This window comes from Priapulus caudatus, unplaced genomic scaffold, assembly GCF_000485595.1.
Source record: "Priapulus caudatus unplaced genomic scaffold, Priapulus_caudatus-5.0.1 Scaffold30, whole genome shotgun sequence".
NCBI lineage: Eukaryota > Metazoa > Priapulida > Priapulimorpha > Priapulimorphida > Priapulidae > Priapulus > Priapulus caudatus.
Window position 1 is genome coordinate 327,835 of NW_014577091.1, and position 22,527 is coordinate 350,361.

Sequence of the window (22,527 nt, forward strand, 5' to 3'; positions counted from 1 at the left end):
GTCTTCTATTTTTCCTCCTCGTCCTCCTCAGCATGATGCCTTGGCAATCAAGTAGTTCGAGTTCTTCTACGAGAAACATGGCATGGAGTAGTGTTGCCTTATCCATAGTGGACACTGAACTGGTGGGCTGGCCAGGGTAGCACCCCAAATTAAAACGTATGAAAACGTATTGACATCGTGCTGAGAACAGGGCGAAAATTTTCACGCACCCGACACGCTTGCGATACGACCATTAAGTTCGTACTATGCTCGAGTTACGTGGGTACTACGCCTTCCACGTCTCTAATACGCCCGCACTGCGCTGTATTTCCGCCACGCGCGCACCACGATTATTTTGAACATGTTCAAAGTTTGGCCACGCTCATGCTGACTGCACCGCGCTCGATCACGATCGCAGTACGTCCATATACGTCCACACTGCGTTCTACACGTTTCCACCACGCTCTTAGAGCGTAGTACGAGCGTAGTGAGATCGGGGCCCTGGTGTGACTGGGGTATAAACTATTACCAGGTAATATGTAATCGAAATTTATATACTCAAACTTGGCCTGTTCAGAGCAGTTAGCTCTTATTTACTGGTGGCCAAGTACAGAACTTCGCGAATACCTACATAGAGGCTACATGTATCTTCTGATGTACACGCTAGCGTGTTCTGCGCAGAGTACTGGCAAAATAAAGCGGCAGAGTGAAAGTTATGACTTACAGCCGCTTACTTTGCTTGTTTATTGTGCCTACATGACGCGAGCCGAGTAGCCACATTACTGTTGATGCTGTCTCATATTTGTTTTATTTCGCCCACCGTGTCTTTGGGCCCACTCTGCAACTGTTTACAACGACATGACCCACGTCAATACATAACTCAAGGCACATGTAAATAGCAGCACGACTCCATTTCCACGTTCCATGTTGGACGATCGCAGACCTGGATATCCTTGTGCAATCAGTAGACGGACGCCAGTCGCGGTTTCATGGAAATTAGGCAATCACAAACAGCTGGTTCATTGATGTGAAGATTAATCGGGAGTAAGCATAATGAAAAAAACAAAAGCCAACTAGCAAGGCTTCAGAAACACTGATGTAAATAATAATGTAAGTCCAAAATTTATTTATTTACACGACAGCTTCTCACGCACTGAAGAAGCTAGCATTTAGCCATGCCAAGTGACCTAGATACAATAATGTCACCCAACGCAAGAGTAGCGATGTCTTGTGTTGGGTTACATTATTGTATCTACAGGCAGCCTAGCTACCAGAACTATCATGTCCCGTTTAGGGAATACTAGGGACAATGATTTTCCGTTTCAAAAAATTGCCTTTTCCGTTTGGGGAAATCATGAATTCCATTTCAAAATAAAGAAAAAATGAAAATTCCGTTTTGCCATAGAGATTGTACACACCAAAAATGCAAAATTCCGTTTACATATATTTGCATGAAAAAAAAGTTTTTGGTACAACCTGACAGTTGGGTTGGCACCGAAACACAGGGCTACCGCAAGTCGTAATTGTAAGTCATTTCACTCTGAAACTTGTCTGAATGTAAACCATATCATTACCAATGATATTGTCGATGGGTTTTTGCGTGATTTTATTGAAATTTCCATGTTGTAATATGTTCAAATTACGTTTTCCGCGTTTTTCCGTTTGAAAACATCTTTTCCGTTTCCAATGGTCGTTTGCGTGTTTTCCGTCCGTTTTCCGCAATCGCGGAAAATCACTGTCCCTAGAATACAACTGCCAGAAATTTTGACTGAAAGGTAATAAGAATTCAGCTGCAAGAAATTTTAAATAAAACCACTTAGGTTAATTAACCATTTAACCCTATACTTTTCAGTTTTACTCCACAGTATAATGTAGCAGTGATCATGTGATTATGAGAAAGGGGATTTATTCCCTACGTATTTAATAAACATGTTTAAATTTCACAAAGTTTAAAGTGTCTTTACTGGTGTTCACTTTTAAAATAAGAGCATTATAAATTTAGTGTTAAAATCATACAGTTTAGTGTTTGCAATTATATGGACCATGTTAATTTTGTGGTATATTCGATGAAATGTGTCTTTGTGATGGTATGACTGGAAACAAATGCTTCTTGGCCAAGCAAACAGCATTCAAGTAAAAATGTTGATTTACATGTAGACGAACTAGCCAAATGATTCAAGCAGAATGAAATGGCTGAAGCACATATACATGAAGGTTATATGATCTTTTTTTATCAACCTTCACGTTAATTAGGGAGCGCAGCAGATCTGAATATTGAAGTTCCATCTATAACAAAAAGTTTAACTGAAAATGATATAGATTTTTAAAATATTACATTATCTTGAGAAACCTTAGGGAACATCTGAGCTATGTGCTTATGTGGCTCGGAATTGTTGACGTTATTACCTGTGGCAATTCAAGCTTAAGGAAATCCACAAATCACGTTATTTATGAGTGCCATGTATAGTAGGACATTCACATACTTAAGGGAGAAAAACATATATAAATTTCAATAACTAAAAAGATTCAGCAAAAAAACATTATATTTGCTGCTTGCAAAATGCCACATTTAAAAAATTTACTATTGCAGTACACCTTTTAATAGAACACTTTTTATATTACTTACCAGTATATGACTAATACAACAGAATACCTATATATTGCAAGCTCTTTCTCAGAATTTAACTCGTACTCGTTTTTAAATGATAAATCATATATAATTTTACAATGAATTATGTAAATTTTACTAACCTTATACTTACCTTCCTTTACGTATCACATTTCTTCTTCAGAATAGATGTTGCTAAAAAGGGGGAGGGGGGATGACAACAGGCATACTTGTGGGGGGAGGAAATTTCATGACTCAACTGTGTAATGATGAGCGACAGGTGCAGTTCTTCATCGACGTCCATAGACTAGTGTGGTAGGGGTGGGTCTGAGACAAGGCTTTCACGGATAAGTGACCAAAAAAATCACGTTAGAATTATTTGCAATTATTAGCTCAGCTTTTTTAAATTTTGCTCCAAAATCTAGGGGGGCAGCTGCCCCCCTTGCCCCACCCCCCAACAGGCTTGGGCCCTGATGACAACGTTAATATTGTAATCATTTTATCCGCAAGGTGACATTTTCCTCAAGGCTGCAGTCATCCGGCTAGAGCAACTTACAGATAATAGCAATAGTCGCATCCATGGGTTTCCGCAATAACCCCGGTTCAAATCCTGGTCACGGCACCAAAATGTAACGACTGGCGCAACGTTACACAATGGAGAAGGTGGAGAGGACGGAGGCTGGTAGAAAGGACGGGCGTGATGTGAGACGGGCGGAAAAGGGAGAGATGAGAAGAGATGAGAGAGAAGATACCAAAAACAAAGTCTGGCGGTACGGGAACACGAAGGATCTTTATTCCAACTCCATTCAAATAGCAGCAAATGCAGAGCCGCTCACATAGGCTCAGGACGGATCGTGCGGTGCCTCGAATTCTCTGCCCCGGCATGGGTATGCGAGCCCTGTTATATCCTTGTGCACGTGTTTTCCGCCTCCTTTGTCTCGGCGACACGGAGGGTGGCAAACATGTCGCCAATTATACCAATAGGTGATTGGTCCCGTAAAAGCCTTTTTGCTACAACTAATTCCGCTGTTATTACAACTTCTAGGTTGGTTATGCAGCCAGCCTTTGGCGACACCGCATCCGGTGTCGTGCCGCTGGCCAAGGTACTTTAGCGCCTATTTCTACGTATAACTACTCCTACAGCTGTGTTATAATTAGCTTACAATGGGGTAGAATTTCCGGCGCAACATTGCTCGCTACATATGCTCAAATTAATACTTATCTCCATGAAACCAACTTCAGTCCACGCAGCTAGAATCCTTTAGACTGGAGCCAGTCCAGGCTGGATGGAATGACAGTGAAATGTAAGATGGCTTACGTTCGAGTCCGATAGATTTCGCGCAATACTTTGTTGATCTTGTTGTAAATGGAGATTTTGTTTCACTACACGTACTTAACAGTTTATTGTAACAGTCTTATATGCTGCACTCACCAGAAGTGCCTGTAAACGAACAGCCCAATGCTGTAGTGTACATCATGATGGTTAAAGACACCAACTCTTCTGACTGCCTTATACTCCATTTCGTTCCCACCGAGAATGTCCATTTAAATCCTTGAATCTTTGGTTCCAGCCACCAGCTTCTTGTAAGATCCACGAAAAATAGCCATGGACACCTGCCCCCAAAAACATTATAGCACAGCTCTTCAAGTCCACAACAACCTGTTGCATTCAATTTGTTACGCCATACTGCTTCTTAACCTCCAAGCCACTTTTTGGTGCCGACGAGTAACTAACTCTTGAATTACAGTCACTGGCGGTACACTATACTCAAGCCTCATATATTCTGCAGCATATAATAAAAAGTGTCGTAGGAAAAGTCAACTCAAGCGATTCGTTAACGTGTTCTTGAAAGTTCTTCAGGGTGGATCCCATTCACTTGTTAATAATCCTTGCTGATGATACATCAATGTGCCATCCCATTCACTGCGCGTCTCAAGGATTTAACCACTGTTTATAAAATAACTTGTTATTAATCCTTGCTGATGATAAATCAATGTGCCATCGCATTCATTGCGCGTATCAAGGATTTAACCACTGTTTATAACATAACTTGTTATTAATACTTGCTGATGATGATACATCATCATGGAGACTGGAGATCCATGCCAAAAATATAGAGCACTGCCAACATCTCCAAGAAATTAGTGGTCAATGCTGGAAAGATCGAAATTCTAAATCTAGTTTAGCCACTAAAGAGAGGAGGCAGATTAGAAGCTTCGAAAAGTTCTTTAATTACCCCAGTACAGAGGTCCGAATGTGCACTAGTGACGTCTAGGCATAGTCCATTTGTCTGTTAAATAGTTCGCTCGTGTCTTCCTAGTGTGCTTATCGACGAGTTTCAGTATGTATGAGAAATCCACAGAATTATTATAAATTTATATTTGCAAATTAATTGTCGCTGTAATCAAACATGCTATGGTGTTACGGCGTGTTCAATCCCAATTTTCTATGCTATAACAGAATAAATTCCTAGTGTTTTTCAAGTTGGTGTAATCGGTAATATATCCGCTATGAGGTGAGACTATATTTCGCTATATTTTTCCCAAATTATGCGTTTATGAGAAATTATTTCGAAATACTGGCTTTAAATAGTTACAAATGCCATACATCCTTCCATTACTCCATAGTTCGTTTTAAGACCACCCTGTTATTAATATACTGTATCAATATATTCGAAGCATGAACCATTCACAAGCCAGTAAATGGCTGTTTGCGTGATTTAGGTAGCTATCATGCAACAGATGCTGTTGAAATACAATGAGATCTCACTTGTGATCTATTTCTTCATAGTATCATGAGTTAATAATGACAAAGGAGTAAGACACCGATTTGGTACTGATTTCACTACATTTTTGTCATACGAGTTCGATGTGAATAAAAATACAAATGTATACAAACATGAGCTTCTTTTGTTCACTGGTCCTTATTCTATCTTCCGGTAGTATTACAAACCGCGTAGCTTCCTTCGTTTTGACATAAATCGTACTTTTGCACATGGTTTTCACGTTTTTGAGCGTCCTCTGGCTAGGCCAAGTGGTAAATTCGCACACACAGCAACTGGAATGAGGCGCGGCAGGGTTTTTAGGCGGTAGTCTAGCCGAGTGCAGAAAATGCGCTTAGAAATTAAGTTACGTTGCACCCATGCTGGGTTTAAAAATTAAAACAATTTTACATTGAAACTATAGTTAGAATGCCTTGTTTTTATGGTTGAATCCCGCAGTTTTTTTTATATACGCTGCGCTGGTAAAATATCTGAACTACTTCACCTGCGGAGGAATGATGTGTATGAATCTTAGCGAGTAAATTGACGCTCCAGCCGATTGTAGCTTTTCGCCCGTGTTTTGCATAGCAACCGTTAGCTCTAGTAACTAAAGCCTGCGTACAGTTGCCGCTGGCGCTGCTTGAGGCGATCCCTGCCGTGCCTCATTCTAGTTGCTGTGTGTGCAAATTTCCCGCTTGGCCTCGCACGAGGACGGTCAAGAACGTGAAAACCATGTCGTGCAAAAGTACGATTTATGTCAAAACGAAGGAAGCTACGCGGTTTGTAATACTACCGGAAGATAGAATAAGGACCAGTGAACAAAAGAAGCTCATGTTTGTATACATTTGTATTTTTATTCACATCAAACTCGTACGACAAAAATGTAGTGAAATCAGTACCAAATCGGTGTCTTACTCCTTTGTCATTATTAACTCCTGATAGTATCCATATTTCCCATGCACAGAATTTTGAATATTGTGGAAATCAATGTTTCTTCTTATTTTTTGCACTTGTTTGTTACAAAGTTCTAACCTGCGTCATCCAGTTGTACAGATCATATCAGATGTGGTAATTCCTTGGTACCAATGTTGTGATACTTCCAAGTAACACAGAATGCTGCAAACAAGTGAACAACCAAGGGTTTCCACTTCTTTCACACTATCTTCTTGCTTCGATTTATAGATAAGTTTAAGGTTTACATAATTACTTTGGAATCAATCACGATTGCCTTTTAGTAATCCATTAAGCGGTTTGCAGAGCCACCAGATCCACGCATTTCAGTGGGCTGCGTATGAAACACAAGATATTGCAAGACTGTGTCTGCGGAAGAATCATGCAGATAATCAAACTCTGCTGTAGCATAACATGAAAACTCAGGTTATCACGATCTACTGATGACCCTACATTCATGTTACTTTACCGCGAAATTACCTTCCAGGTCGAGTGATGTCAATCGATAAACTATCGCTGACACTCTAAACTATTCTGTGGGGACCAACGCCATAAAATATGTATACAGACTAATCCCATTTTAGTCAGTACACTGCATTCCTCACAGCGTGTCCACACTGCTGCACATCTTTAGAGAATGGGATAACCCTCTCATATATGCAGTGCTAGCATTGATCGTGCGACCCTCTCAGAAGCTGGGCCACTAGTTTTCATATATAGTAAAGTTGCGCTCTTATTTACATTTCTTGCAATAATCACTCAGGCAAGCACACTTGCACTCACGCTCACACGTGTATATATATATATGTTCACAAGCATAATCTGTACATGCCTTGGTTTCCAATCGTCTAGTCTTTTTGAGGTGGTCTCCATCGGCTATGCAGCCAATTTCTAGTACATATTACATAACTGTGCAACTGTGTAAGCAACTGTGCAATCTATAAAATGTCTCTGCCGAGTACTCCAGTACTCCAGTAGGGCATGACCAGCAGACACTGCTATTCAAACACATAACTGCAGGCACGTCCAAATATTATCACCAAGTCTCTGAACTGTTTCTCTACGAAAACCATTATGCAACAGACAAAGCATTCAATATCACATCTTAAAGTGAGAAACAAATACAAGATAATTTTATTACAACGGAACGCTGCTGACAAAGAACACCATTCTACGGAAACTTCAATACATGTTTCAAAACTACGTTTTTGATGATCATCTCTGAGACGTACATTATTGACAAAAACAAAGCCTATAGGGCCTATACTACAATAGATATAATATGAGAATGACGATGTAATTATCCACATCAGGGCCTTTACATATAAATCCTAGCTACAATATGGTCCATGGGTGCCGGGGCACACGTAGTGAATCATCAGAAATCAAAACTTCATGACATATAATACATGTGCGCTGTACTTCTAAAATCATCATCCGAACTCCTTCACACTCCAAGATTGTTTCACTTATCTGCTGGACTACACATCTCAAATGCAGTTGCATGAGTAGTTAACTCAAGTGAGATCGTAACACATTTACTGACATAAAATTCCCACAACACATGACACATAGTTACTTCAAAATGATTAATATCCGAGCACGTCTGTGCTTCAATAGTAGGCAAACCAAGCAAGGTTTACAGTTACACTCACACACGCACAACACTAAACACATACGCAATAACTCAAGTCTCTGTTATAACCATTTAAAACTGCTGGACTCTCAGTGTACAACATGATGCAGTTACTATACTGATAATATTATAATAAAACATCTTGAAACAACTCTTCCCTTAAATACACATAGACGCGCATAGCTATTCCTACTGTTGTCTCAGTGCACGAAAGATGTACATACGAGAATAGCAATCACAATAACTACATAGCTCAATCGGAAATTCTCGATAAACTTTCATTTTACAGACATTTATTTGTTAATATTTGAGGGGCAAGTTGCCTATTTCATGCATTTAATAAACTAAAACGGTCATCAGTGATAGTACTTGCTGTAACAAATGTACACAAACTTGCACAGGATAGCGTAGTCATGGTCAATCATAAGGTATATATTTACATTTACAATGAAGGCTTGGCAAAATTTGTCCGGAAATTCCCTCGAATGCAATTCTTGTACATGAACACCTTACGTGCACAACTGCAAATTAACGGCAAACAGCAATTGTCCAACTCAGTTTGCAATCTCATATTTATAGCAAACACAAATTATTATATTCATAACCTTTAGTTTTTTTTGTTAAAATTAAAATCAAAACCGCCCTGCTTCAATATGTTGAATAGCCTGCATTGTTTGTATGTTCCCAGAAAGAATGCAGCCATCATAATTCCACACAATACCGGTATGCGCTCGCTCACGTGCTCGATTACAGCTCTCAGTATCTACGACGCTTTGTATCACCAACACCAGCGAAGTCCTCGCGGCCACGGCGATCACCCAGGCGGGGAAGCGGCGGTGGCTCCCTAAGCAAACCCATGTCCCCTCTTCTGTTCCCCATTCCACCACGAGGACCCATGTCCCTGACCATGTTCCCAGCATTGGCAATATCGCCCATTGCACCCGCCATCATGTTTCCGGTTCCGGCAGTAGACCCACTCATCTGATTTTCGAATCCCGGTTCGCGGTTGCCCATATTACCGCTGTTTCCCATATTACCGCTGTTTCCCATGTCTTGGTTGCCGCCCATCGCGGTGCCACCGCTGCTGCTGAAGTTTGCGCCTCCATACCCACTGCCGCCCAGTCCTCCCTCAGTTGACATCTGGCCGGTTCCGACGTTGGTGTTAGTACGGCGGCGGATGATCTCCTCCTGCCGCTGCCGGATGAGGAGCTCGTTGCGGGTACGCTCCTCCTCGCGAAGCCGGTCCTCCTCCTGTCTCCGCATCTCCATCTCACGTCTGCGCACCTGCTCCTGAGCGCGCGCCTCCTCCATCCTCGTCAGCTCCTCCTGCCGCCGCATCAGGTCCTGCCTCATCAGCATCGTCTGGTGGTCGTGCCATGACTGGTCCATCTCCATCTCCAGCTTCTCTCTCGCCTCTCTGATGTTCTTCTCCAACTGGTCTCTCTGCGTCTTCTCGAGCTCGTACAGCTGCTTCCACCTGTTGCCAAACTCCAGCTCAAACGATCCAGGAGCGGCGAATCTTGGCTTGGCCTCGCGTTCGCGATGAAACATGGCGTTTTTCATGATGGCCTTTTCAGACAGACCATCCTCCTCATCTCTTTGCTCAAGGGGATGGACAATGATAGGTCTAGGTGAGGCAGTCAGAAGGAACACAGACTCGTTCACTCTGGACATAGCATTCTGGGCTGATACCTTCCTCTCAAACTCGACTATACCCTCACCAGTTGGCCGGCCTCTCTCATCAGGAATCACGATTGCCCTCTCGATACGTCCGAATCGTGAAAACGCTTCGTCGAGCAACTCGTTCGAGACGGACGGGAGAAGATTCTTCACTTTAATAGCAGCTGTGTGGGCTGCAAAGCGCACACGCAGCATTCGGCCTTTCCTTGTTATGCCATCCAGTGCAGCTTTGGCTGCCTCAGCATGGGCCCTGGTGTCCAGTCGAATGAAACCGAAGCCTTTCTCACGATTGCAGTATGCCTCCGAAACCTCTCCGTGATCCTTGAACAGCTTGTTCATTTCACCTTCGTCGAAATCGTTAGTGAAATTTCCGACGAAGAGACGACAGCGACCGGTGAATTTCTTCACCTCTTTCGGCTTGTCTTCCTCCTGGGCCGCGGCGCGCTCAGCCTCCAGCTTTGCAGCTTCGTTGTTCATCTGCATCTGGTTGCGACCATGGAATCCTCCTCGACCACCACGGCCAGCGCGACCATAGCCTCTTCCACCGATGCCACCGCCGATGCTTGTGATGCCGCCACCACCACTGCCGCCGCCACCGCTGCCGCCGCCACCACCGCCACCACTGCCGCCGCCACCACTGCTGCCGCCGCCACTGCCGCCGCCGCCTCCACCACTGGCAGGGCCCCCACCACTGGCAGGGCCCCCACCACTACGGTCTAACCCCCCGCCGCCGCCTCGACCTCCACGGTGGTCGTACCCTCCTCGTCGGTTATCAAACCCGCTACGTCCGCCGCGATCCATGCGGCCTCTGTTGCCTCTGAAGCTGCCACCGCCACCACCACCACCTCCAACACCACCACGGTCAACACCACCACCACCACCACCGCGTCCACCACGTGCTCCTTCAGGCTTGACGGTGAAAGGTGGTTGGTTGTCTCGCTCTCCATTAGTAGGCTTTACGTTCACGTTGGGCTTATCTGGAGTTGGCCCAGGTTTTGGCGTAGAGACGGCTTTCGGGTCGAGTTTTGGAGGTGGCGTTTGCTCAGGCTTTACACTTGCCATTTTACGTTGATTTGTTGGAACTACAGTAACCTGTTGGTAACAAATAAACTGCGAGGTAAGGGGCTGGGAGCTCAGAACCCTAACAGAAGTCCCATGGAAGTAGTTGGATATAATTTGGTATTGAATACAGATGTTTTACAATGGCGGTCGTGTTCCTATAGCGTGCAAAGTTGCCTGTCTGAAAAACAAGTATAGGGACTAATAGTATTAGTTCACAGACTTTCGTGTAGCAGAATATCATGACGCACTAACTGCCGTGTATGAGAACATATACCTGTACCTATGCATAGGCACAATTATGTCCAACCTACACGACATGAAGGGTGAATTAGGCAATGTCATTCCATACAAAGTCAATATTTTGCGACCATTTCATACAACTTACCACAATATTGCATGCCTAGAGGTTCAAACCTTTCAGATGTACTGCACAACCTGTACAGCCAAATAAATATGGGCACAACAGTCCTGCCCAGCCAAGTGTTTAACGACCACCCAAACTATCCAGAAATCCTCAACAAAGTCACTGTCAAAACAATGCCGCACCTGCTGTCAAAGCTGATGTACTGGTAGTGCTGTAACCAGTTACCGCCTCTACAGAGAGCCTATTAAGCACATCAGCCTATCAGCTGTTGCTGCTGCCCAAACGCAAGCATCATGCAAGATTATATTAAGTTAAGAAGTTATTAAGACCTGACTGTGCAAGCCAGCCAAGGCTGATTTTTAATGAACCCTAGCTTAACTGTGAATACATATTCTACCTACTTATTCTACTAAATTTTCAACCATGCTATTGACCCAGTACGACGTGCCAAGTCAAACTTTCACCAACTGACAGCACAGGTGCCAATCATAGATTATCACAACACAGGGGTTTTCTGCTTAATTTTGGATGAAAATAAAGCTTGAACAGCAGAACACCACCTTTCGTCACCACCAATACACCATTCCATCTCAGCTCTGTATGAAAGCCCAGTGATTGTCTTGACGTTTTATTTGCTGTAAATGCACCAATACTTGCACTAAATGCAGAGTATTTAAAACCTCAAAAAGACGTGAGTCAATATTAGTTGCAAATTCAGTGTAACAGCATCCACACATTCAGAAGACATTCTTTCAAAAGAACGTTCTGATAAACATACTATGCAGTATGCGCAAAATTGGTATTCAGCTCAGGCAAAGAATATGCTGATCAGCAGATCAGCAATTTGTCCGTCAACTAAAAAAGCACTGCTTAGTCTTCTAAACGTAATAAGTGCCACTGTGGACAGACACAACAAGTCCTGACTGTAGAGGGTTTAATTAAAGCCACATCTTTAGTGCATTCGGAACTCTCAATATCTACTTGGTTCACACTAGTCAACTCGTAAGATCGATTACTAAATACTAATGTATCAGTTTCTATAAACCATACCCAGTATGATAGAGCTAATCCAGTAGAATACCACCATTCAACTGGTGGCATGATTCGCAAGAATTTATCTCCAAGCACACTGAAACGGAGCAACAGCTTTTACTGCATTTAATTAGCACGCATAAACCTAAACACTCCCGGTGTTTAAATTTTTGCTGGAAAGTTTTTTTTTATTCATTGTAAAGGAAGGATAGACTAAGTCATCTACCAAGACCATACAAAAACCAAGTAAAGGACTATGGAGAGGAGAAAGAGATAAATGGGGAGTACGAGGAGACAGTACAAGTGCCGCATAGCGACAGCGCTCATCTAACGTCTACTGCGGTGACTCTGTGGTGGAGTGGTGGGATTCTAGTAAACCCTGTTAGTCCCAAATGTGTTCACATACACGCCGAAACAGTGGAATGCACAGGGATGGTATCAGGAACCTTCTCAAAAGAAATGTTCGTTGGGATCGTTATGAAAGTTGCCACGAGATGGTTAAGTGATCTTCAGATTAAAGAGTGGAAGCTCCCATCAATTCGTAGTAGCAACACTATTTGCAAGACAGAATCTAGGTAAGCACTCATCCATTTACCTACGCAAGCCACAGGCTGGCAAATTTGCAATAGAGAGCTGCCACCTGTAACCAATTAATGCAGGCAAAAACTGCCCCAACACATGCACAGCCACTGGCAGTGGCATACGTGACATGTAACCAACTGACAGTACAGAATGACATAGAAATTATACGATTTAAGGAATATACACCTTCTTTAACCAAATTTAGCTTTTGAAATTTCACTGTACAATTGTAGCCTCATACATCCAGGCATGTATAGATTCTACTAGCAAACCCGGCAGTCAAATTCTTTCTAACAGACAGTCAACAAATCCATGTTTAACCCTCCTCTTGAGGTAGGGGGAGGGGAGGGAGTGGGGAGGGGTGGGGGAGGGGTGGGGGAGGGTGATGGCGGGAGCGGGATGGTAGGGCGAGGGGGGGAGGGGAAAGGGGAGGGTGGGGGAAGGGGCTCTAATAGCAAAAAGCAGTTCACTCCTTTGTTAACAGTCAACAAAATCCATGTTTAACCCTCTCTTGAAGGGTCAAAAGGTTATCGACACTTCTACTCTTCGCATGTCAGCAGACGGGAATTCATGGTCGCCTTCAATAAAAGCGCATAAAAACTGCTAGGTCACACGCTGAAACAAATAAAGTTTTTCCAATCGCTCCGTCAGGAACCATGTTCTCAGAAAATGCATCTAAAATCTGCCCTGTGCGCCCGATTGACCTTTGACCTGTGACGCTCCCCATTTCGGCACAGTGGATGCCTTTCCTTACCATGATCCTGATAACACCGACTTATCACGAGCCTAGGTCGAGCCGTTTAGATTTGTGCCGCAATTCCTGCATTATCCTCCCTATAACCTTAAGTTAAAGGCAGTTGATGTTCCCTCTTCTTTTACACCTCATTGACCTTTGACCTTTGACCCCAGGCTTTGACACCCAAACTCGTTTTGACGTTCCCCCAAATTGCCGAATATGTGACCCGTACGTCGAGGGTTAGATTTGTGCCCAGACTGTTCGACGCGCACGCCCACGGAACGGACGATCGGACGGACGATCAAGCGATTCTACAAGCTGCATCTGACTATGTCAGATGAGCTAAAAATGGTGATAGAAAGGATGGGGGAGAAGATGTAGCAAAATCGAACAAACGCTACAAATAGAAGACCTTATCTCACATGGACACACAAACAGATACATTGGACAATGTACAGTGTTATTTGTATGCAAAAAAATCCGGTATGTTAGTCAGGCACACCCAAGACAGGTTAAAAGGTAGGTTAACTGTTTTCAGATTTTTTTGAAGCATTACAGGCTTACAGCATTAACGAACACTAAGCAAAAGGAAAAATATCAGTTCTCATCGAATCATCTTCACATAGAATATACCAACTCAATGTTTGAGGTGTTGGAGAATCGTCGGTTTCAGCAGCATTAAGCAAATGAGCACATGTATGTATACCGTTTAGTCATTCATTAGACAATATAATTTACACTGTTTTAAAAAAGACAAGCTTGTACGACGAAACTTTCTTTTCATCTAAATTCTGAATATCCTTTAGTAAACCTCAAATATTGTTAAGATTACAAAGAGATTTCACTGCATGCTATCATACCAAAAAAACTGAATAGCCTTCATTTTCAATTAAGTTTCTACTGATAAAGAATGCTTCATATCTTCATATATAATGATGTACTACGATCATTTACGCAAATTTATTGCCAACCAGGTTTCAACAATCTTATTGGGAAACCACAGACGTCGCCTGTATGCAGCTTCAATGGAGTTCTTTAGCTACAAAATGTACCCATGCCATTGAGTACAGCATGAACCTGATAACACAACCAAACAATCACAACTGTGTGGGGAGTAGTATGCCTTCACGAACCATGCGCATGTTGTCGCGACTTAAGACCAATCAAAGCATGTACTTGGCTCAGCTCACAGTGGTGTTTCTGACACCAGGTTGACTACAAATAGATCTACGATTGCCACTGCCTCGATTACTGCAGAACAATCAGTAATGAATCGGTCTGGTTTCACAAAAGACACTCTTCAGCAGGACTGAAATGTAACCCGTACTTCTTTTCACATATATGCATGCAATATATAGAGGTAAATTATTCATTGATCAAACAGATCTGACTTGAATGGAATGACATTAACCCAAATTCACTGTACGGTAGCCGCGAGTAGTACAGCTCTGTGAAATTAAGAGTCAGTGCTTCTGGTGATATAAAACTTGTAATCATCTACAGATGGAATTGTCAGGATCAAACCAATTTCATTGCGCTGGAAAAGATTTACAATAAAAATAATAAATAAGGCACAATTGCAATTCACGTAGCCACTACCAGTGGTCCACTAGTTGTGTGGTAACAACTAAGTTGCCTTTTTCATTTCTACTTCATGTTCCAATTCAGGTGAATTTACGCACGTGTAGATTCCGATTAAAAAGTGATTTTCCATGGATGTCTAATCTGTGGAAAGTAAACCAATATCGAATAAATGAACTCGGCATTCAACTCGAACTTGAATGTTTTACCTGTTCGGAAGGCTGCGTAGTAGCACAAAGTAATCTTTTAAAGCCCACCTACACATAATAGCATTACGTGATATTGCATGTGGATATGCAATAACTGTAGTGTGTTGAAGCTGAATAAATCATGAGCGCCGGAATGATAGTAATATCCCCATTTGCAGACTGTCACCAAGCAGTCATGACTGCTACGCATGTTACATTGGCATTAACTTGACTGTAGATCACCATTCAATAATAGCCATTTCCAGTGTGCAAACACAAGGTGCCACATTTTCTATCTTTCTTCACACGATCACGGAAAGATCATAAAAGACATCACACCTGAAAAATAATGTAATAATTATAATACTCTCAGCGTGACAAAAGTTTTAACATTGCCACTCCTTCCCAAACTAGAAGTGTAGAGTACCATCCCGCATTACGACAACCCAGGTTACGTATATTCGCACATAGGCAACACATGAATTATATCAACTTTACTGCGATACAAGATAAAAGTTCGCTATTCTGTAGTTTAAAAAAATGAGAGGTTCGTTTACTTAAAAATGGCATGCTTCATCCCGTAAATTTAATTTCCGTAGTTAATACGCCACCAGGTGCCAAAATGTGAATGGTCACCTTTGATACATGTATGCACTGTATATTGTATTGCTATCACAGTAGTCCTTTTGTCCTAATCTACATACATGTGCTCTGCTTGAGAAATGTGTTTGTTCCTGTAATCAGTATATTCCAGGTCAGAATTTGCCAATACTATCCCACAGCTGGACAATGCCGGTAAATTATAAACAGGTCCGATGAAATTCTCAGTTTTACCAAACTGTGTGTCGGGCACCAGTATCATACTTACAAAGTACCATGCTTAGAGATTAGACCAAGTACATATTCACATTTAAAAAAGTGGCACATTATCAAATACATTCAGGAGGAAATACTAAATAAGGCCATGTCTGTTGTAATATCTATCATATTAACAGTGCATACCCCTAGCCACTTGATGGGACAAAAATATAGGAAATATAGGAGAAATATAGGAATTTTGAGTAATTGAGCAGAAGCTGTGCAGACATTCACCCTACAACCTTGGCTCCTGGAAGGTCTCGAAGTTGAAACAATTCAGTAATACTTGCAGTATGCAGGAACGGGATATTGCATTTTCAAAGAGATATGCACATGACCTGTACAACTTCATGAGAACAACTCATCTCAGAATGCTTGGTTTAATCCAGGTCCACCGGATAGAGGTGGAGTGCCTTGATATTGCACTACAGCAAGTTCTGGTGAAGATGTTCTTATGAGCTACAGTGCCATCCACCCTACAAATATCATCTTTTATGCCAAGGATCAGTTGCTTGTAGTTGTAATCTAACTACAAGCATGACAAATGCTGTGGACAGGATACACAAGCAAATATCCAAAATTGGCTGCCAAGGCATTATCACACAAATAAGCATACTACCCACTTATGTCTCAGGGGTCAAGGAAATATTATAGAGAAGACTGCTGCAATGAATGTTCTTGGAAATGAAAGTCCAATATCTGTCTATACAAGAGACTCGGTCGGCAATAATAGATGATCTCTCCCCTTAACAAGTTACCAAAAAATTGCCAGCCACTCAAAATATAGGATCGAAAAATAGGAAATATGTTTTATAGGATCTTATAAAATATAGGAAATATAGGTCTAGGAGGTATGCAATGGTAAATTCCATGACATGGAGGCTGGCATATTGTTTTTCTACCATGCATTGCTCAAAACGACTCAATTTTTGCCAATAAAATGTGTCCTGGCTATTCACATGCATTTGTGTACAATTACTCTAATTCAGAGGGACTCAATTGAGCTATATATATAGCTACTAAAATATGGCAACATTATCATGTACTCAGTTGAGTAATACATATTTAAGGTACATGTTTCACATACTCTAATATTTTTGGTCCGACGAAAAGTCCTCCGGTCCTGTAAAAAATACAAATTTACAGGATCGAACCTGCTGTAAAATAAAATCCCCTGCGACCCCTGCTCCAGGTATATGTTATGAATTTTGAGAGCAGCTCACAATGACTTCAAGCTGCTACAAGAAGCTGTACAATGAGAAGTTCTGGCGTAAACGGCAACAAACTTCATAATATTACTTTGACCTTCAGGTCACGGACTGAAACACCCGAACCCAACAATGATACCCCCAACAAAAGTGGGCCAGTCGGTGACTATGTTCCTCCCTCTCCCTCCAATTTCCAAAGAATTCTGATTCTATAGATAGCCTTTCTCTGTCAGTACTATCACGTATACAGCATCACATCCAAGACGGTGGCTGTAATAATTGTATCTTGACTGCATCTCTGAAAATATTTAAATATGCAATTGTATAGAAAATTGCCAAACCGTGTTTTGGATTGGATAACTTCTTTTAATATCAGTGCAGCTAAACAGACTTGATCCCCATAACATTGCCATATATCCATACCGGTTAGAACCATTCGCTGGGTGCTATGTGAGACAATCGCTTAAAGCTCAGCTTTAAAAAGAACCAATAATAAATTTCTATAATTTTATAAAAGCTACGCATTTCGTCGCATGGTCGCCGAGTGATACAAGAGGTAGTAGGAAAAGCAGTTTGAATAGCATTTTTCTAGCATAGTGCCATCTTGCTATACACATGTACAAGCATGCACCATAAAACTCGCAGAACATTGCCATACTATCATAAAATTGTCGCTGGAACTTCGCCAAGCAGGGTGCTGAAATTTTAAACAAAAATTTGTGTGCCTTAAAAACAGCATAGATATATATATACAAACACACTATACAACTCTCCAATATTGGTGTTTCCCCCGGGAATTTCATATGGCACGTCACTTACGGGTGGATGGAAAAGAGACAGGGAGGGGGTCATACCAAATGGAGTCATTTACACGTGTCAAAAGCAGTCACAATACACAGGAAAAATTGCTCAGTTCGGAGACGTATAAATCAAGCCTGATTGTGCTGGGATTGCTACAAGTAACCACAATGGAAATTCAGACATGTCGATTTTAAGCAATTAAGGCATGTTGGACCCGACATGCGTTTTAAAAAGGCCTGGGAAGAACCATCTAACATATAACTGCAAAATTATCTTTTTTCATTTCGCATATTTTAAAAATTTACCAACAATGGCTTCTTGTATAACATATTTTTTGAAAGAGTGCAGAGATAAACCAACTACTTCTTTGTAGGCATAAACAGTTACTGATGAATTCCTAAACATTATCTAGCTATTTATTTGCTACTAATGTAATACCTGTGCTATTAATCTCTCTAATAAAATTGGTTTTGCATAATTCTTGAAACGGTACGATTTAAGGAGCATAAACCTTCTTCAACCAAATTTAGCTTTTGAAATTTCACTGTGACATTGTAGCCTCATACATCCAGGCATGTATAGATTCTACTAGCAAACCCGGCAGTCAAATTCTTTCTAACAGTAGGCCCTAAACAAATCCATGTTTAACCCTCCTCTTGAGGGTCAAAAGGTTATCCAACACTTACTCTTCACATGTCAGCAGAAAGTACATTTCATGATCTTTTCAATAAAGCCTTAAAAATGCTAGGTCACCGCTGAAACAAAAAAGTTTCCAATCGCTCCGTCAGACCATGTCCTCAGAAAATGTCTAAAATCTGACCTGTGCCCCATTGACCTTTGACCTCCAATTTCGGCACAGTGATGGCTTTTCCTACCATGATACACCGACTATCACGAGCCTAGGTCGAGCCGTTTAGATTTGTGCCGCAATTCTGCATTTCCTTCCTATACCTTAAGTTAAGGAGGGAATGTTCCCTTCTTTTACACCTCTTGACCTTTGACCCCCAGCTTCAACATCCCAACTCGTTTTCGGATTAACCCCCCACGTCCCAAATATCGTGACCGTACGTCGAGCCGTTTAGATTTGTGCCCAACTGTTGACGCACGGACGGACGGCTGCACGCTCATGCGATTCTACAAGCTGCATCTGACTATGTCAGATGAGCTAAACACATGGCAGCAGCTATTACATTTCGGGTGACGCCACGCGTGTACACAACAGGATTTCAAACGGAATTGCAAGTAGTGCTAAGACTTGTGAGGAATAAATGCATAAATACAGTGTAAAGTTGTGGAAAGTGTTAAAAAGCCAGATCATTTTGCGTTTTGTGAGCGATTTTTTGTGGGAACTTTGGGGAGCTGGTGCAGCTGCGAAATCTAGTTCAAAATGTTCTATATAGCCATGCGGCAGTCACTGTACGCGGGCTATAGTACTAGAGCTAGTACCATACGTACCTGCAATGAACACTGCAAGACACAAACATTTGTCTACATATACTTCAACATTGTTTTGTTTTAGGGGTAGGACGATACGAGTAGCTCACAATATGATCCATATCACAAGACACTTCTCACGACGCAATACGCATTGCGATATCATCACTACACACTAGCGAAACTATCAAGCCGTGTTAATTCATCACAATTTTGTACAACTTTTAGGCAGCTTTCGATTTATTTAGTATTCTAACGCTTTTATTATTTATAATTATACAAGATGACTAAAGTACACCCAAACAGCACTTAGCGACTGTTGGAGTGACGTTTCTAGTAAAAGTTTCTGCGCCATTCAATTTGTTCAATCTCCAACCACATTAGCCAGACTTATGTGAGAAATGATGTTAGGTAAAAGTCCTTTGGTAAGCATGCCTTAGCATTTGCATGATAATGAGGAATGTTTGGCTGGGCACAAGAATACACGGAACCTAGGATTCAGTCAATCATGTGAACGCTTGCAAATCAGTATCGCACACCATTTAGTTTTAACAACTGCTAGTGCATTGCAAAATGCGTTGTTTCATTTTTATATATGAAAGTATGCCACTAAATTATATAATATGGATTTTATTCAGTGGAGCATAGATCTATGCGTGTATCATGACTATCCATCGCCAACTGTATCATAAAAATTTGTATTCCAATACATCAATGAATCGTCTCACCATCTAATGTGCTCACAGTTCCATTTTAAAAGCTTTATGTGAATTATTTTTAAATGAATATTAAACCGAAAGACATTTTGTAGCATATAGTGTGTAACATTTCACATGAGTATATTACAGAAGCAGGTGATTTTCCTAAGCATATGTGCATTTTGTATAAATATAAATGCGCTATAGATGCTCAAGACAGTTGCGCGATTGCCTAGGGCAAGCGAAATTATGGCCGGGCAGCAAATTTTTATGATATTATTATGATTATATAAATATAAATAAATTAGCAAATATAATTATGAAGGACCAAATAACTTTGATACTGTGACTGTAAATTCCCCAAGTATATGAAAAATAGAGACTTGACCACAAAACTAACCATGCAAGATAGCTTCATAAGTCATTACTGAATTAAGACTAATTGCATTCAGTTACCGACACAAGCTTGTCATCTTTTTGTTATTAACGTTCCAGCTATACACACAATTGTTTGTCAGTCCTGTTTGAGTGAGGTCGTTCAAACGTTTGCCATCAGTCTAGTGGGAAAGTACACCCTGGTCAGACATAAGAGCTACTGCCGTACTGGAAGTATTTGTTGCAACACTTGGGGGAAAAGTGTGGGTAATATTATACAATTCATTATTCCACAATATTGGAGCACTTCACCAAGTGATGTACCACACTAAGACCTTATCCACATTACCTCACCATCCATAGATTCACAACCATGGTTCAAAATTAATAGCAACTAGCTGCAGTTTTGTTATCTACAACTGGTTCCATTTGCTATCTGCTCTCAATGTTGGCAGCAAGTACTTGCTGTCTGGCAAAATAGGTAATTTCTAACCCTGATAACCTTTATATCACGGATAACACTTGATAGCTAGGGTTAGATCAAGTTAGTTAGGAGTAAGTTTGGATCGAGGATAGTTTGGCCAATTAGCCATATCATCCATTGTTAAAATTCATCTCGTCCAAAAGGTGTGACTACCTGTGAAATAGATATAGCTTCTTGCAAAACAACTAACAGAAACAAACAGATATATACGTGATGAATAATACACTCAGGGAAAATTACTTTTCGCAGATATGCCAACGCCGGTGGCCTAACACAAAAAACGTATAGAGTTGAGGCCATCCTTAAAAAATTATATGTTTGCTGTCCTCCGACCAACCCACGAAAATAGCCGCGACCCCCAATTTTTTTTTTGACATTTTGGGTTCAATAAGTTTTTGTTACATTTTTCATACAAGACTGAAACACAAAGCTAGGGACAGTGATTTTCCGCGATCGCGGAAAACGGACGGAAAACACGGAAACGGCCATTGGAAACGGAAAAATGCAGAAAACGCAATTTGAACATATTACATGGAAATTTCAATAAAATCATTAAAAAAACGTCGACAATAGCATTGGTAGTGATATGGTTTACTTTGAGACAAGTTTCAGAGCAAAATGACTTACAATTACGTCTTTTGGTAGCCCTGTGTTTCGGTGCCAACCCAACTGTCAGTCAGTGACCAAATGCCTTTTTTCCATGCAAATATATGTAAACGGAATTTTGCATTTTTGGTGTGTACAATCTCTATGGCAAAACGGAATTTCCATTATTTCTTTACTTTGAAACGGAACTCATGATTTTCCCAAACGGAAAAGGCAATTTTTTGAAACGGAAAATCACTGTCACTACAAAGCATGTGTCATTTGTGTGGCAAACATGAGGACAGACTTAAAATAACTATTATGCCTCGCAAAAAAAGGCCTAGCTACCTACTACCTACTACCCACTAAAAAAATAATGGGTCGGGGGACAGCAAACATAGAATTTTTTAAGGATGGCCTGAGCTACAAGTACAAGATATTGAAGATTTCTCAAGCCAATGACGACAGGACGTCATGATGAGACCTGCATTTTCACATTTCGAGATTGCTGACGTAAGCTTTATTTATATTTTAATCATACGGCCTGCATGACGTCACGATTCTAGTAACTATAAAACATAAATCTAATGAATAGAAACGACGTTGCATCCTGCCGTAACGTCAAATGTCGAAATGACCACCGGCACTTTTCAGGCAGCGCGAACGAACAAAGCCATTGCAAGAGAGCCGTAACATAATACTATCATTCCTCAGCCCAGTCTTGAAGTTTTAACATATACTTACCAATTCACAAAGAACCACAAGATATCTTTTCAAACGCTCGCAGAATGTATAAGACTATAATCTGCAGCAGGAGACGATTGTACGACGAACTTCTTCGTTAAAATATCTGAACTCTATCAAGCGCGATACTCAAATGGAGGGCAGCTGGGCAGCAATATTGGCACTGAAAGTGGCACAAC

At 41.3% G+C, this 22,527-nt stretch overlaps 2 protein-coding genes across 5 annotated transcripts in view; both read right to left on the reverse strand.

The window, feature by feature from the left end:
• Window positions 1-4,266, reverse strand: part of LOC106816003 (rho GTPase-activating protein 190-like) — a 71,905-nt gene extending 67,639 nt beyond the window's left edge. Inside the window, exon 1 of the mRNA XM_014820553.1 lies at window positions 4,020-4,266. The gene's annotated coding sequence lies outside the window, so the exon portion shown is untranslated. The remainder of the gene's footprint in view (window positions 1-4,019) is intronic.
• A 3,139-nt stretch (window positions 4,267-7,405) lies between these two features.
• Window positions 7,406-22,527, reverse strand: part of LOC106816021 (non-POU domain-containing octamer-binding protein-like) — a 32,239-nt gene continuing 17,117 nt past the window's right edge. Inside the window, exons 2-3 of one of the 4 annotated variants that reach the window (XM_014820586.1) lie at window positions 21,647-21,710; window positions 7,406-10,708 (exon numbers count right to left, since the gene is read on the reverse strand). In XM_014820586.1, coding sequence (XP_014676072.1) covers window positions 8,693-10,678 — 1,986 coding nt within the window. In that variant the 5' untranslated portion in view covers window positions 10,679-10,708; window positions 21,647-21,710 and the 3' untranslated portion in view covers window positions 7,406-8,692. Of the gene's footprint in view, window positions 10,709-11,063; window positions 11,153-21,646; window positions 21,711-22,348; window positions 22,435-22,527 lie in introns of those variants that run through there. The other 3 variants (XM_014820574.1, XM_014820579.1, XM_014820565.1) reach the window with 3 other exon arrangements.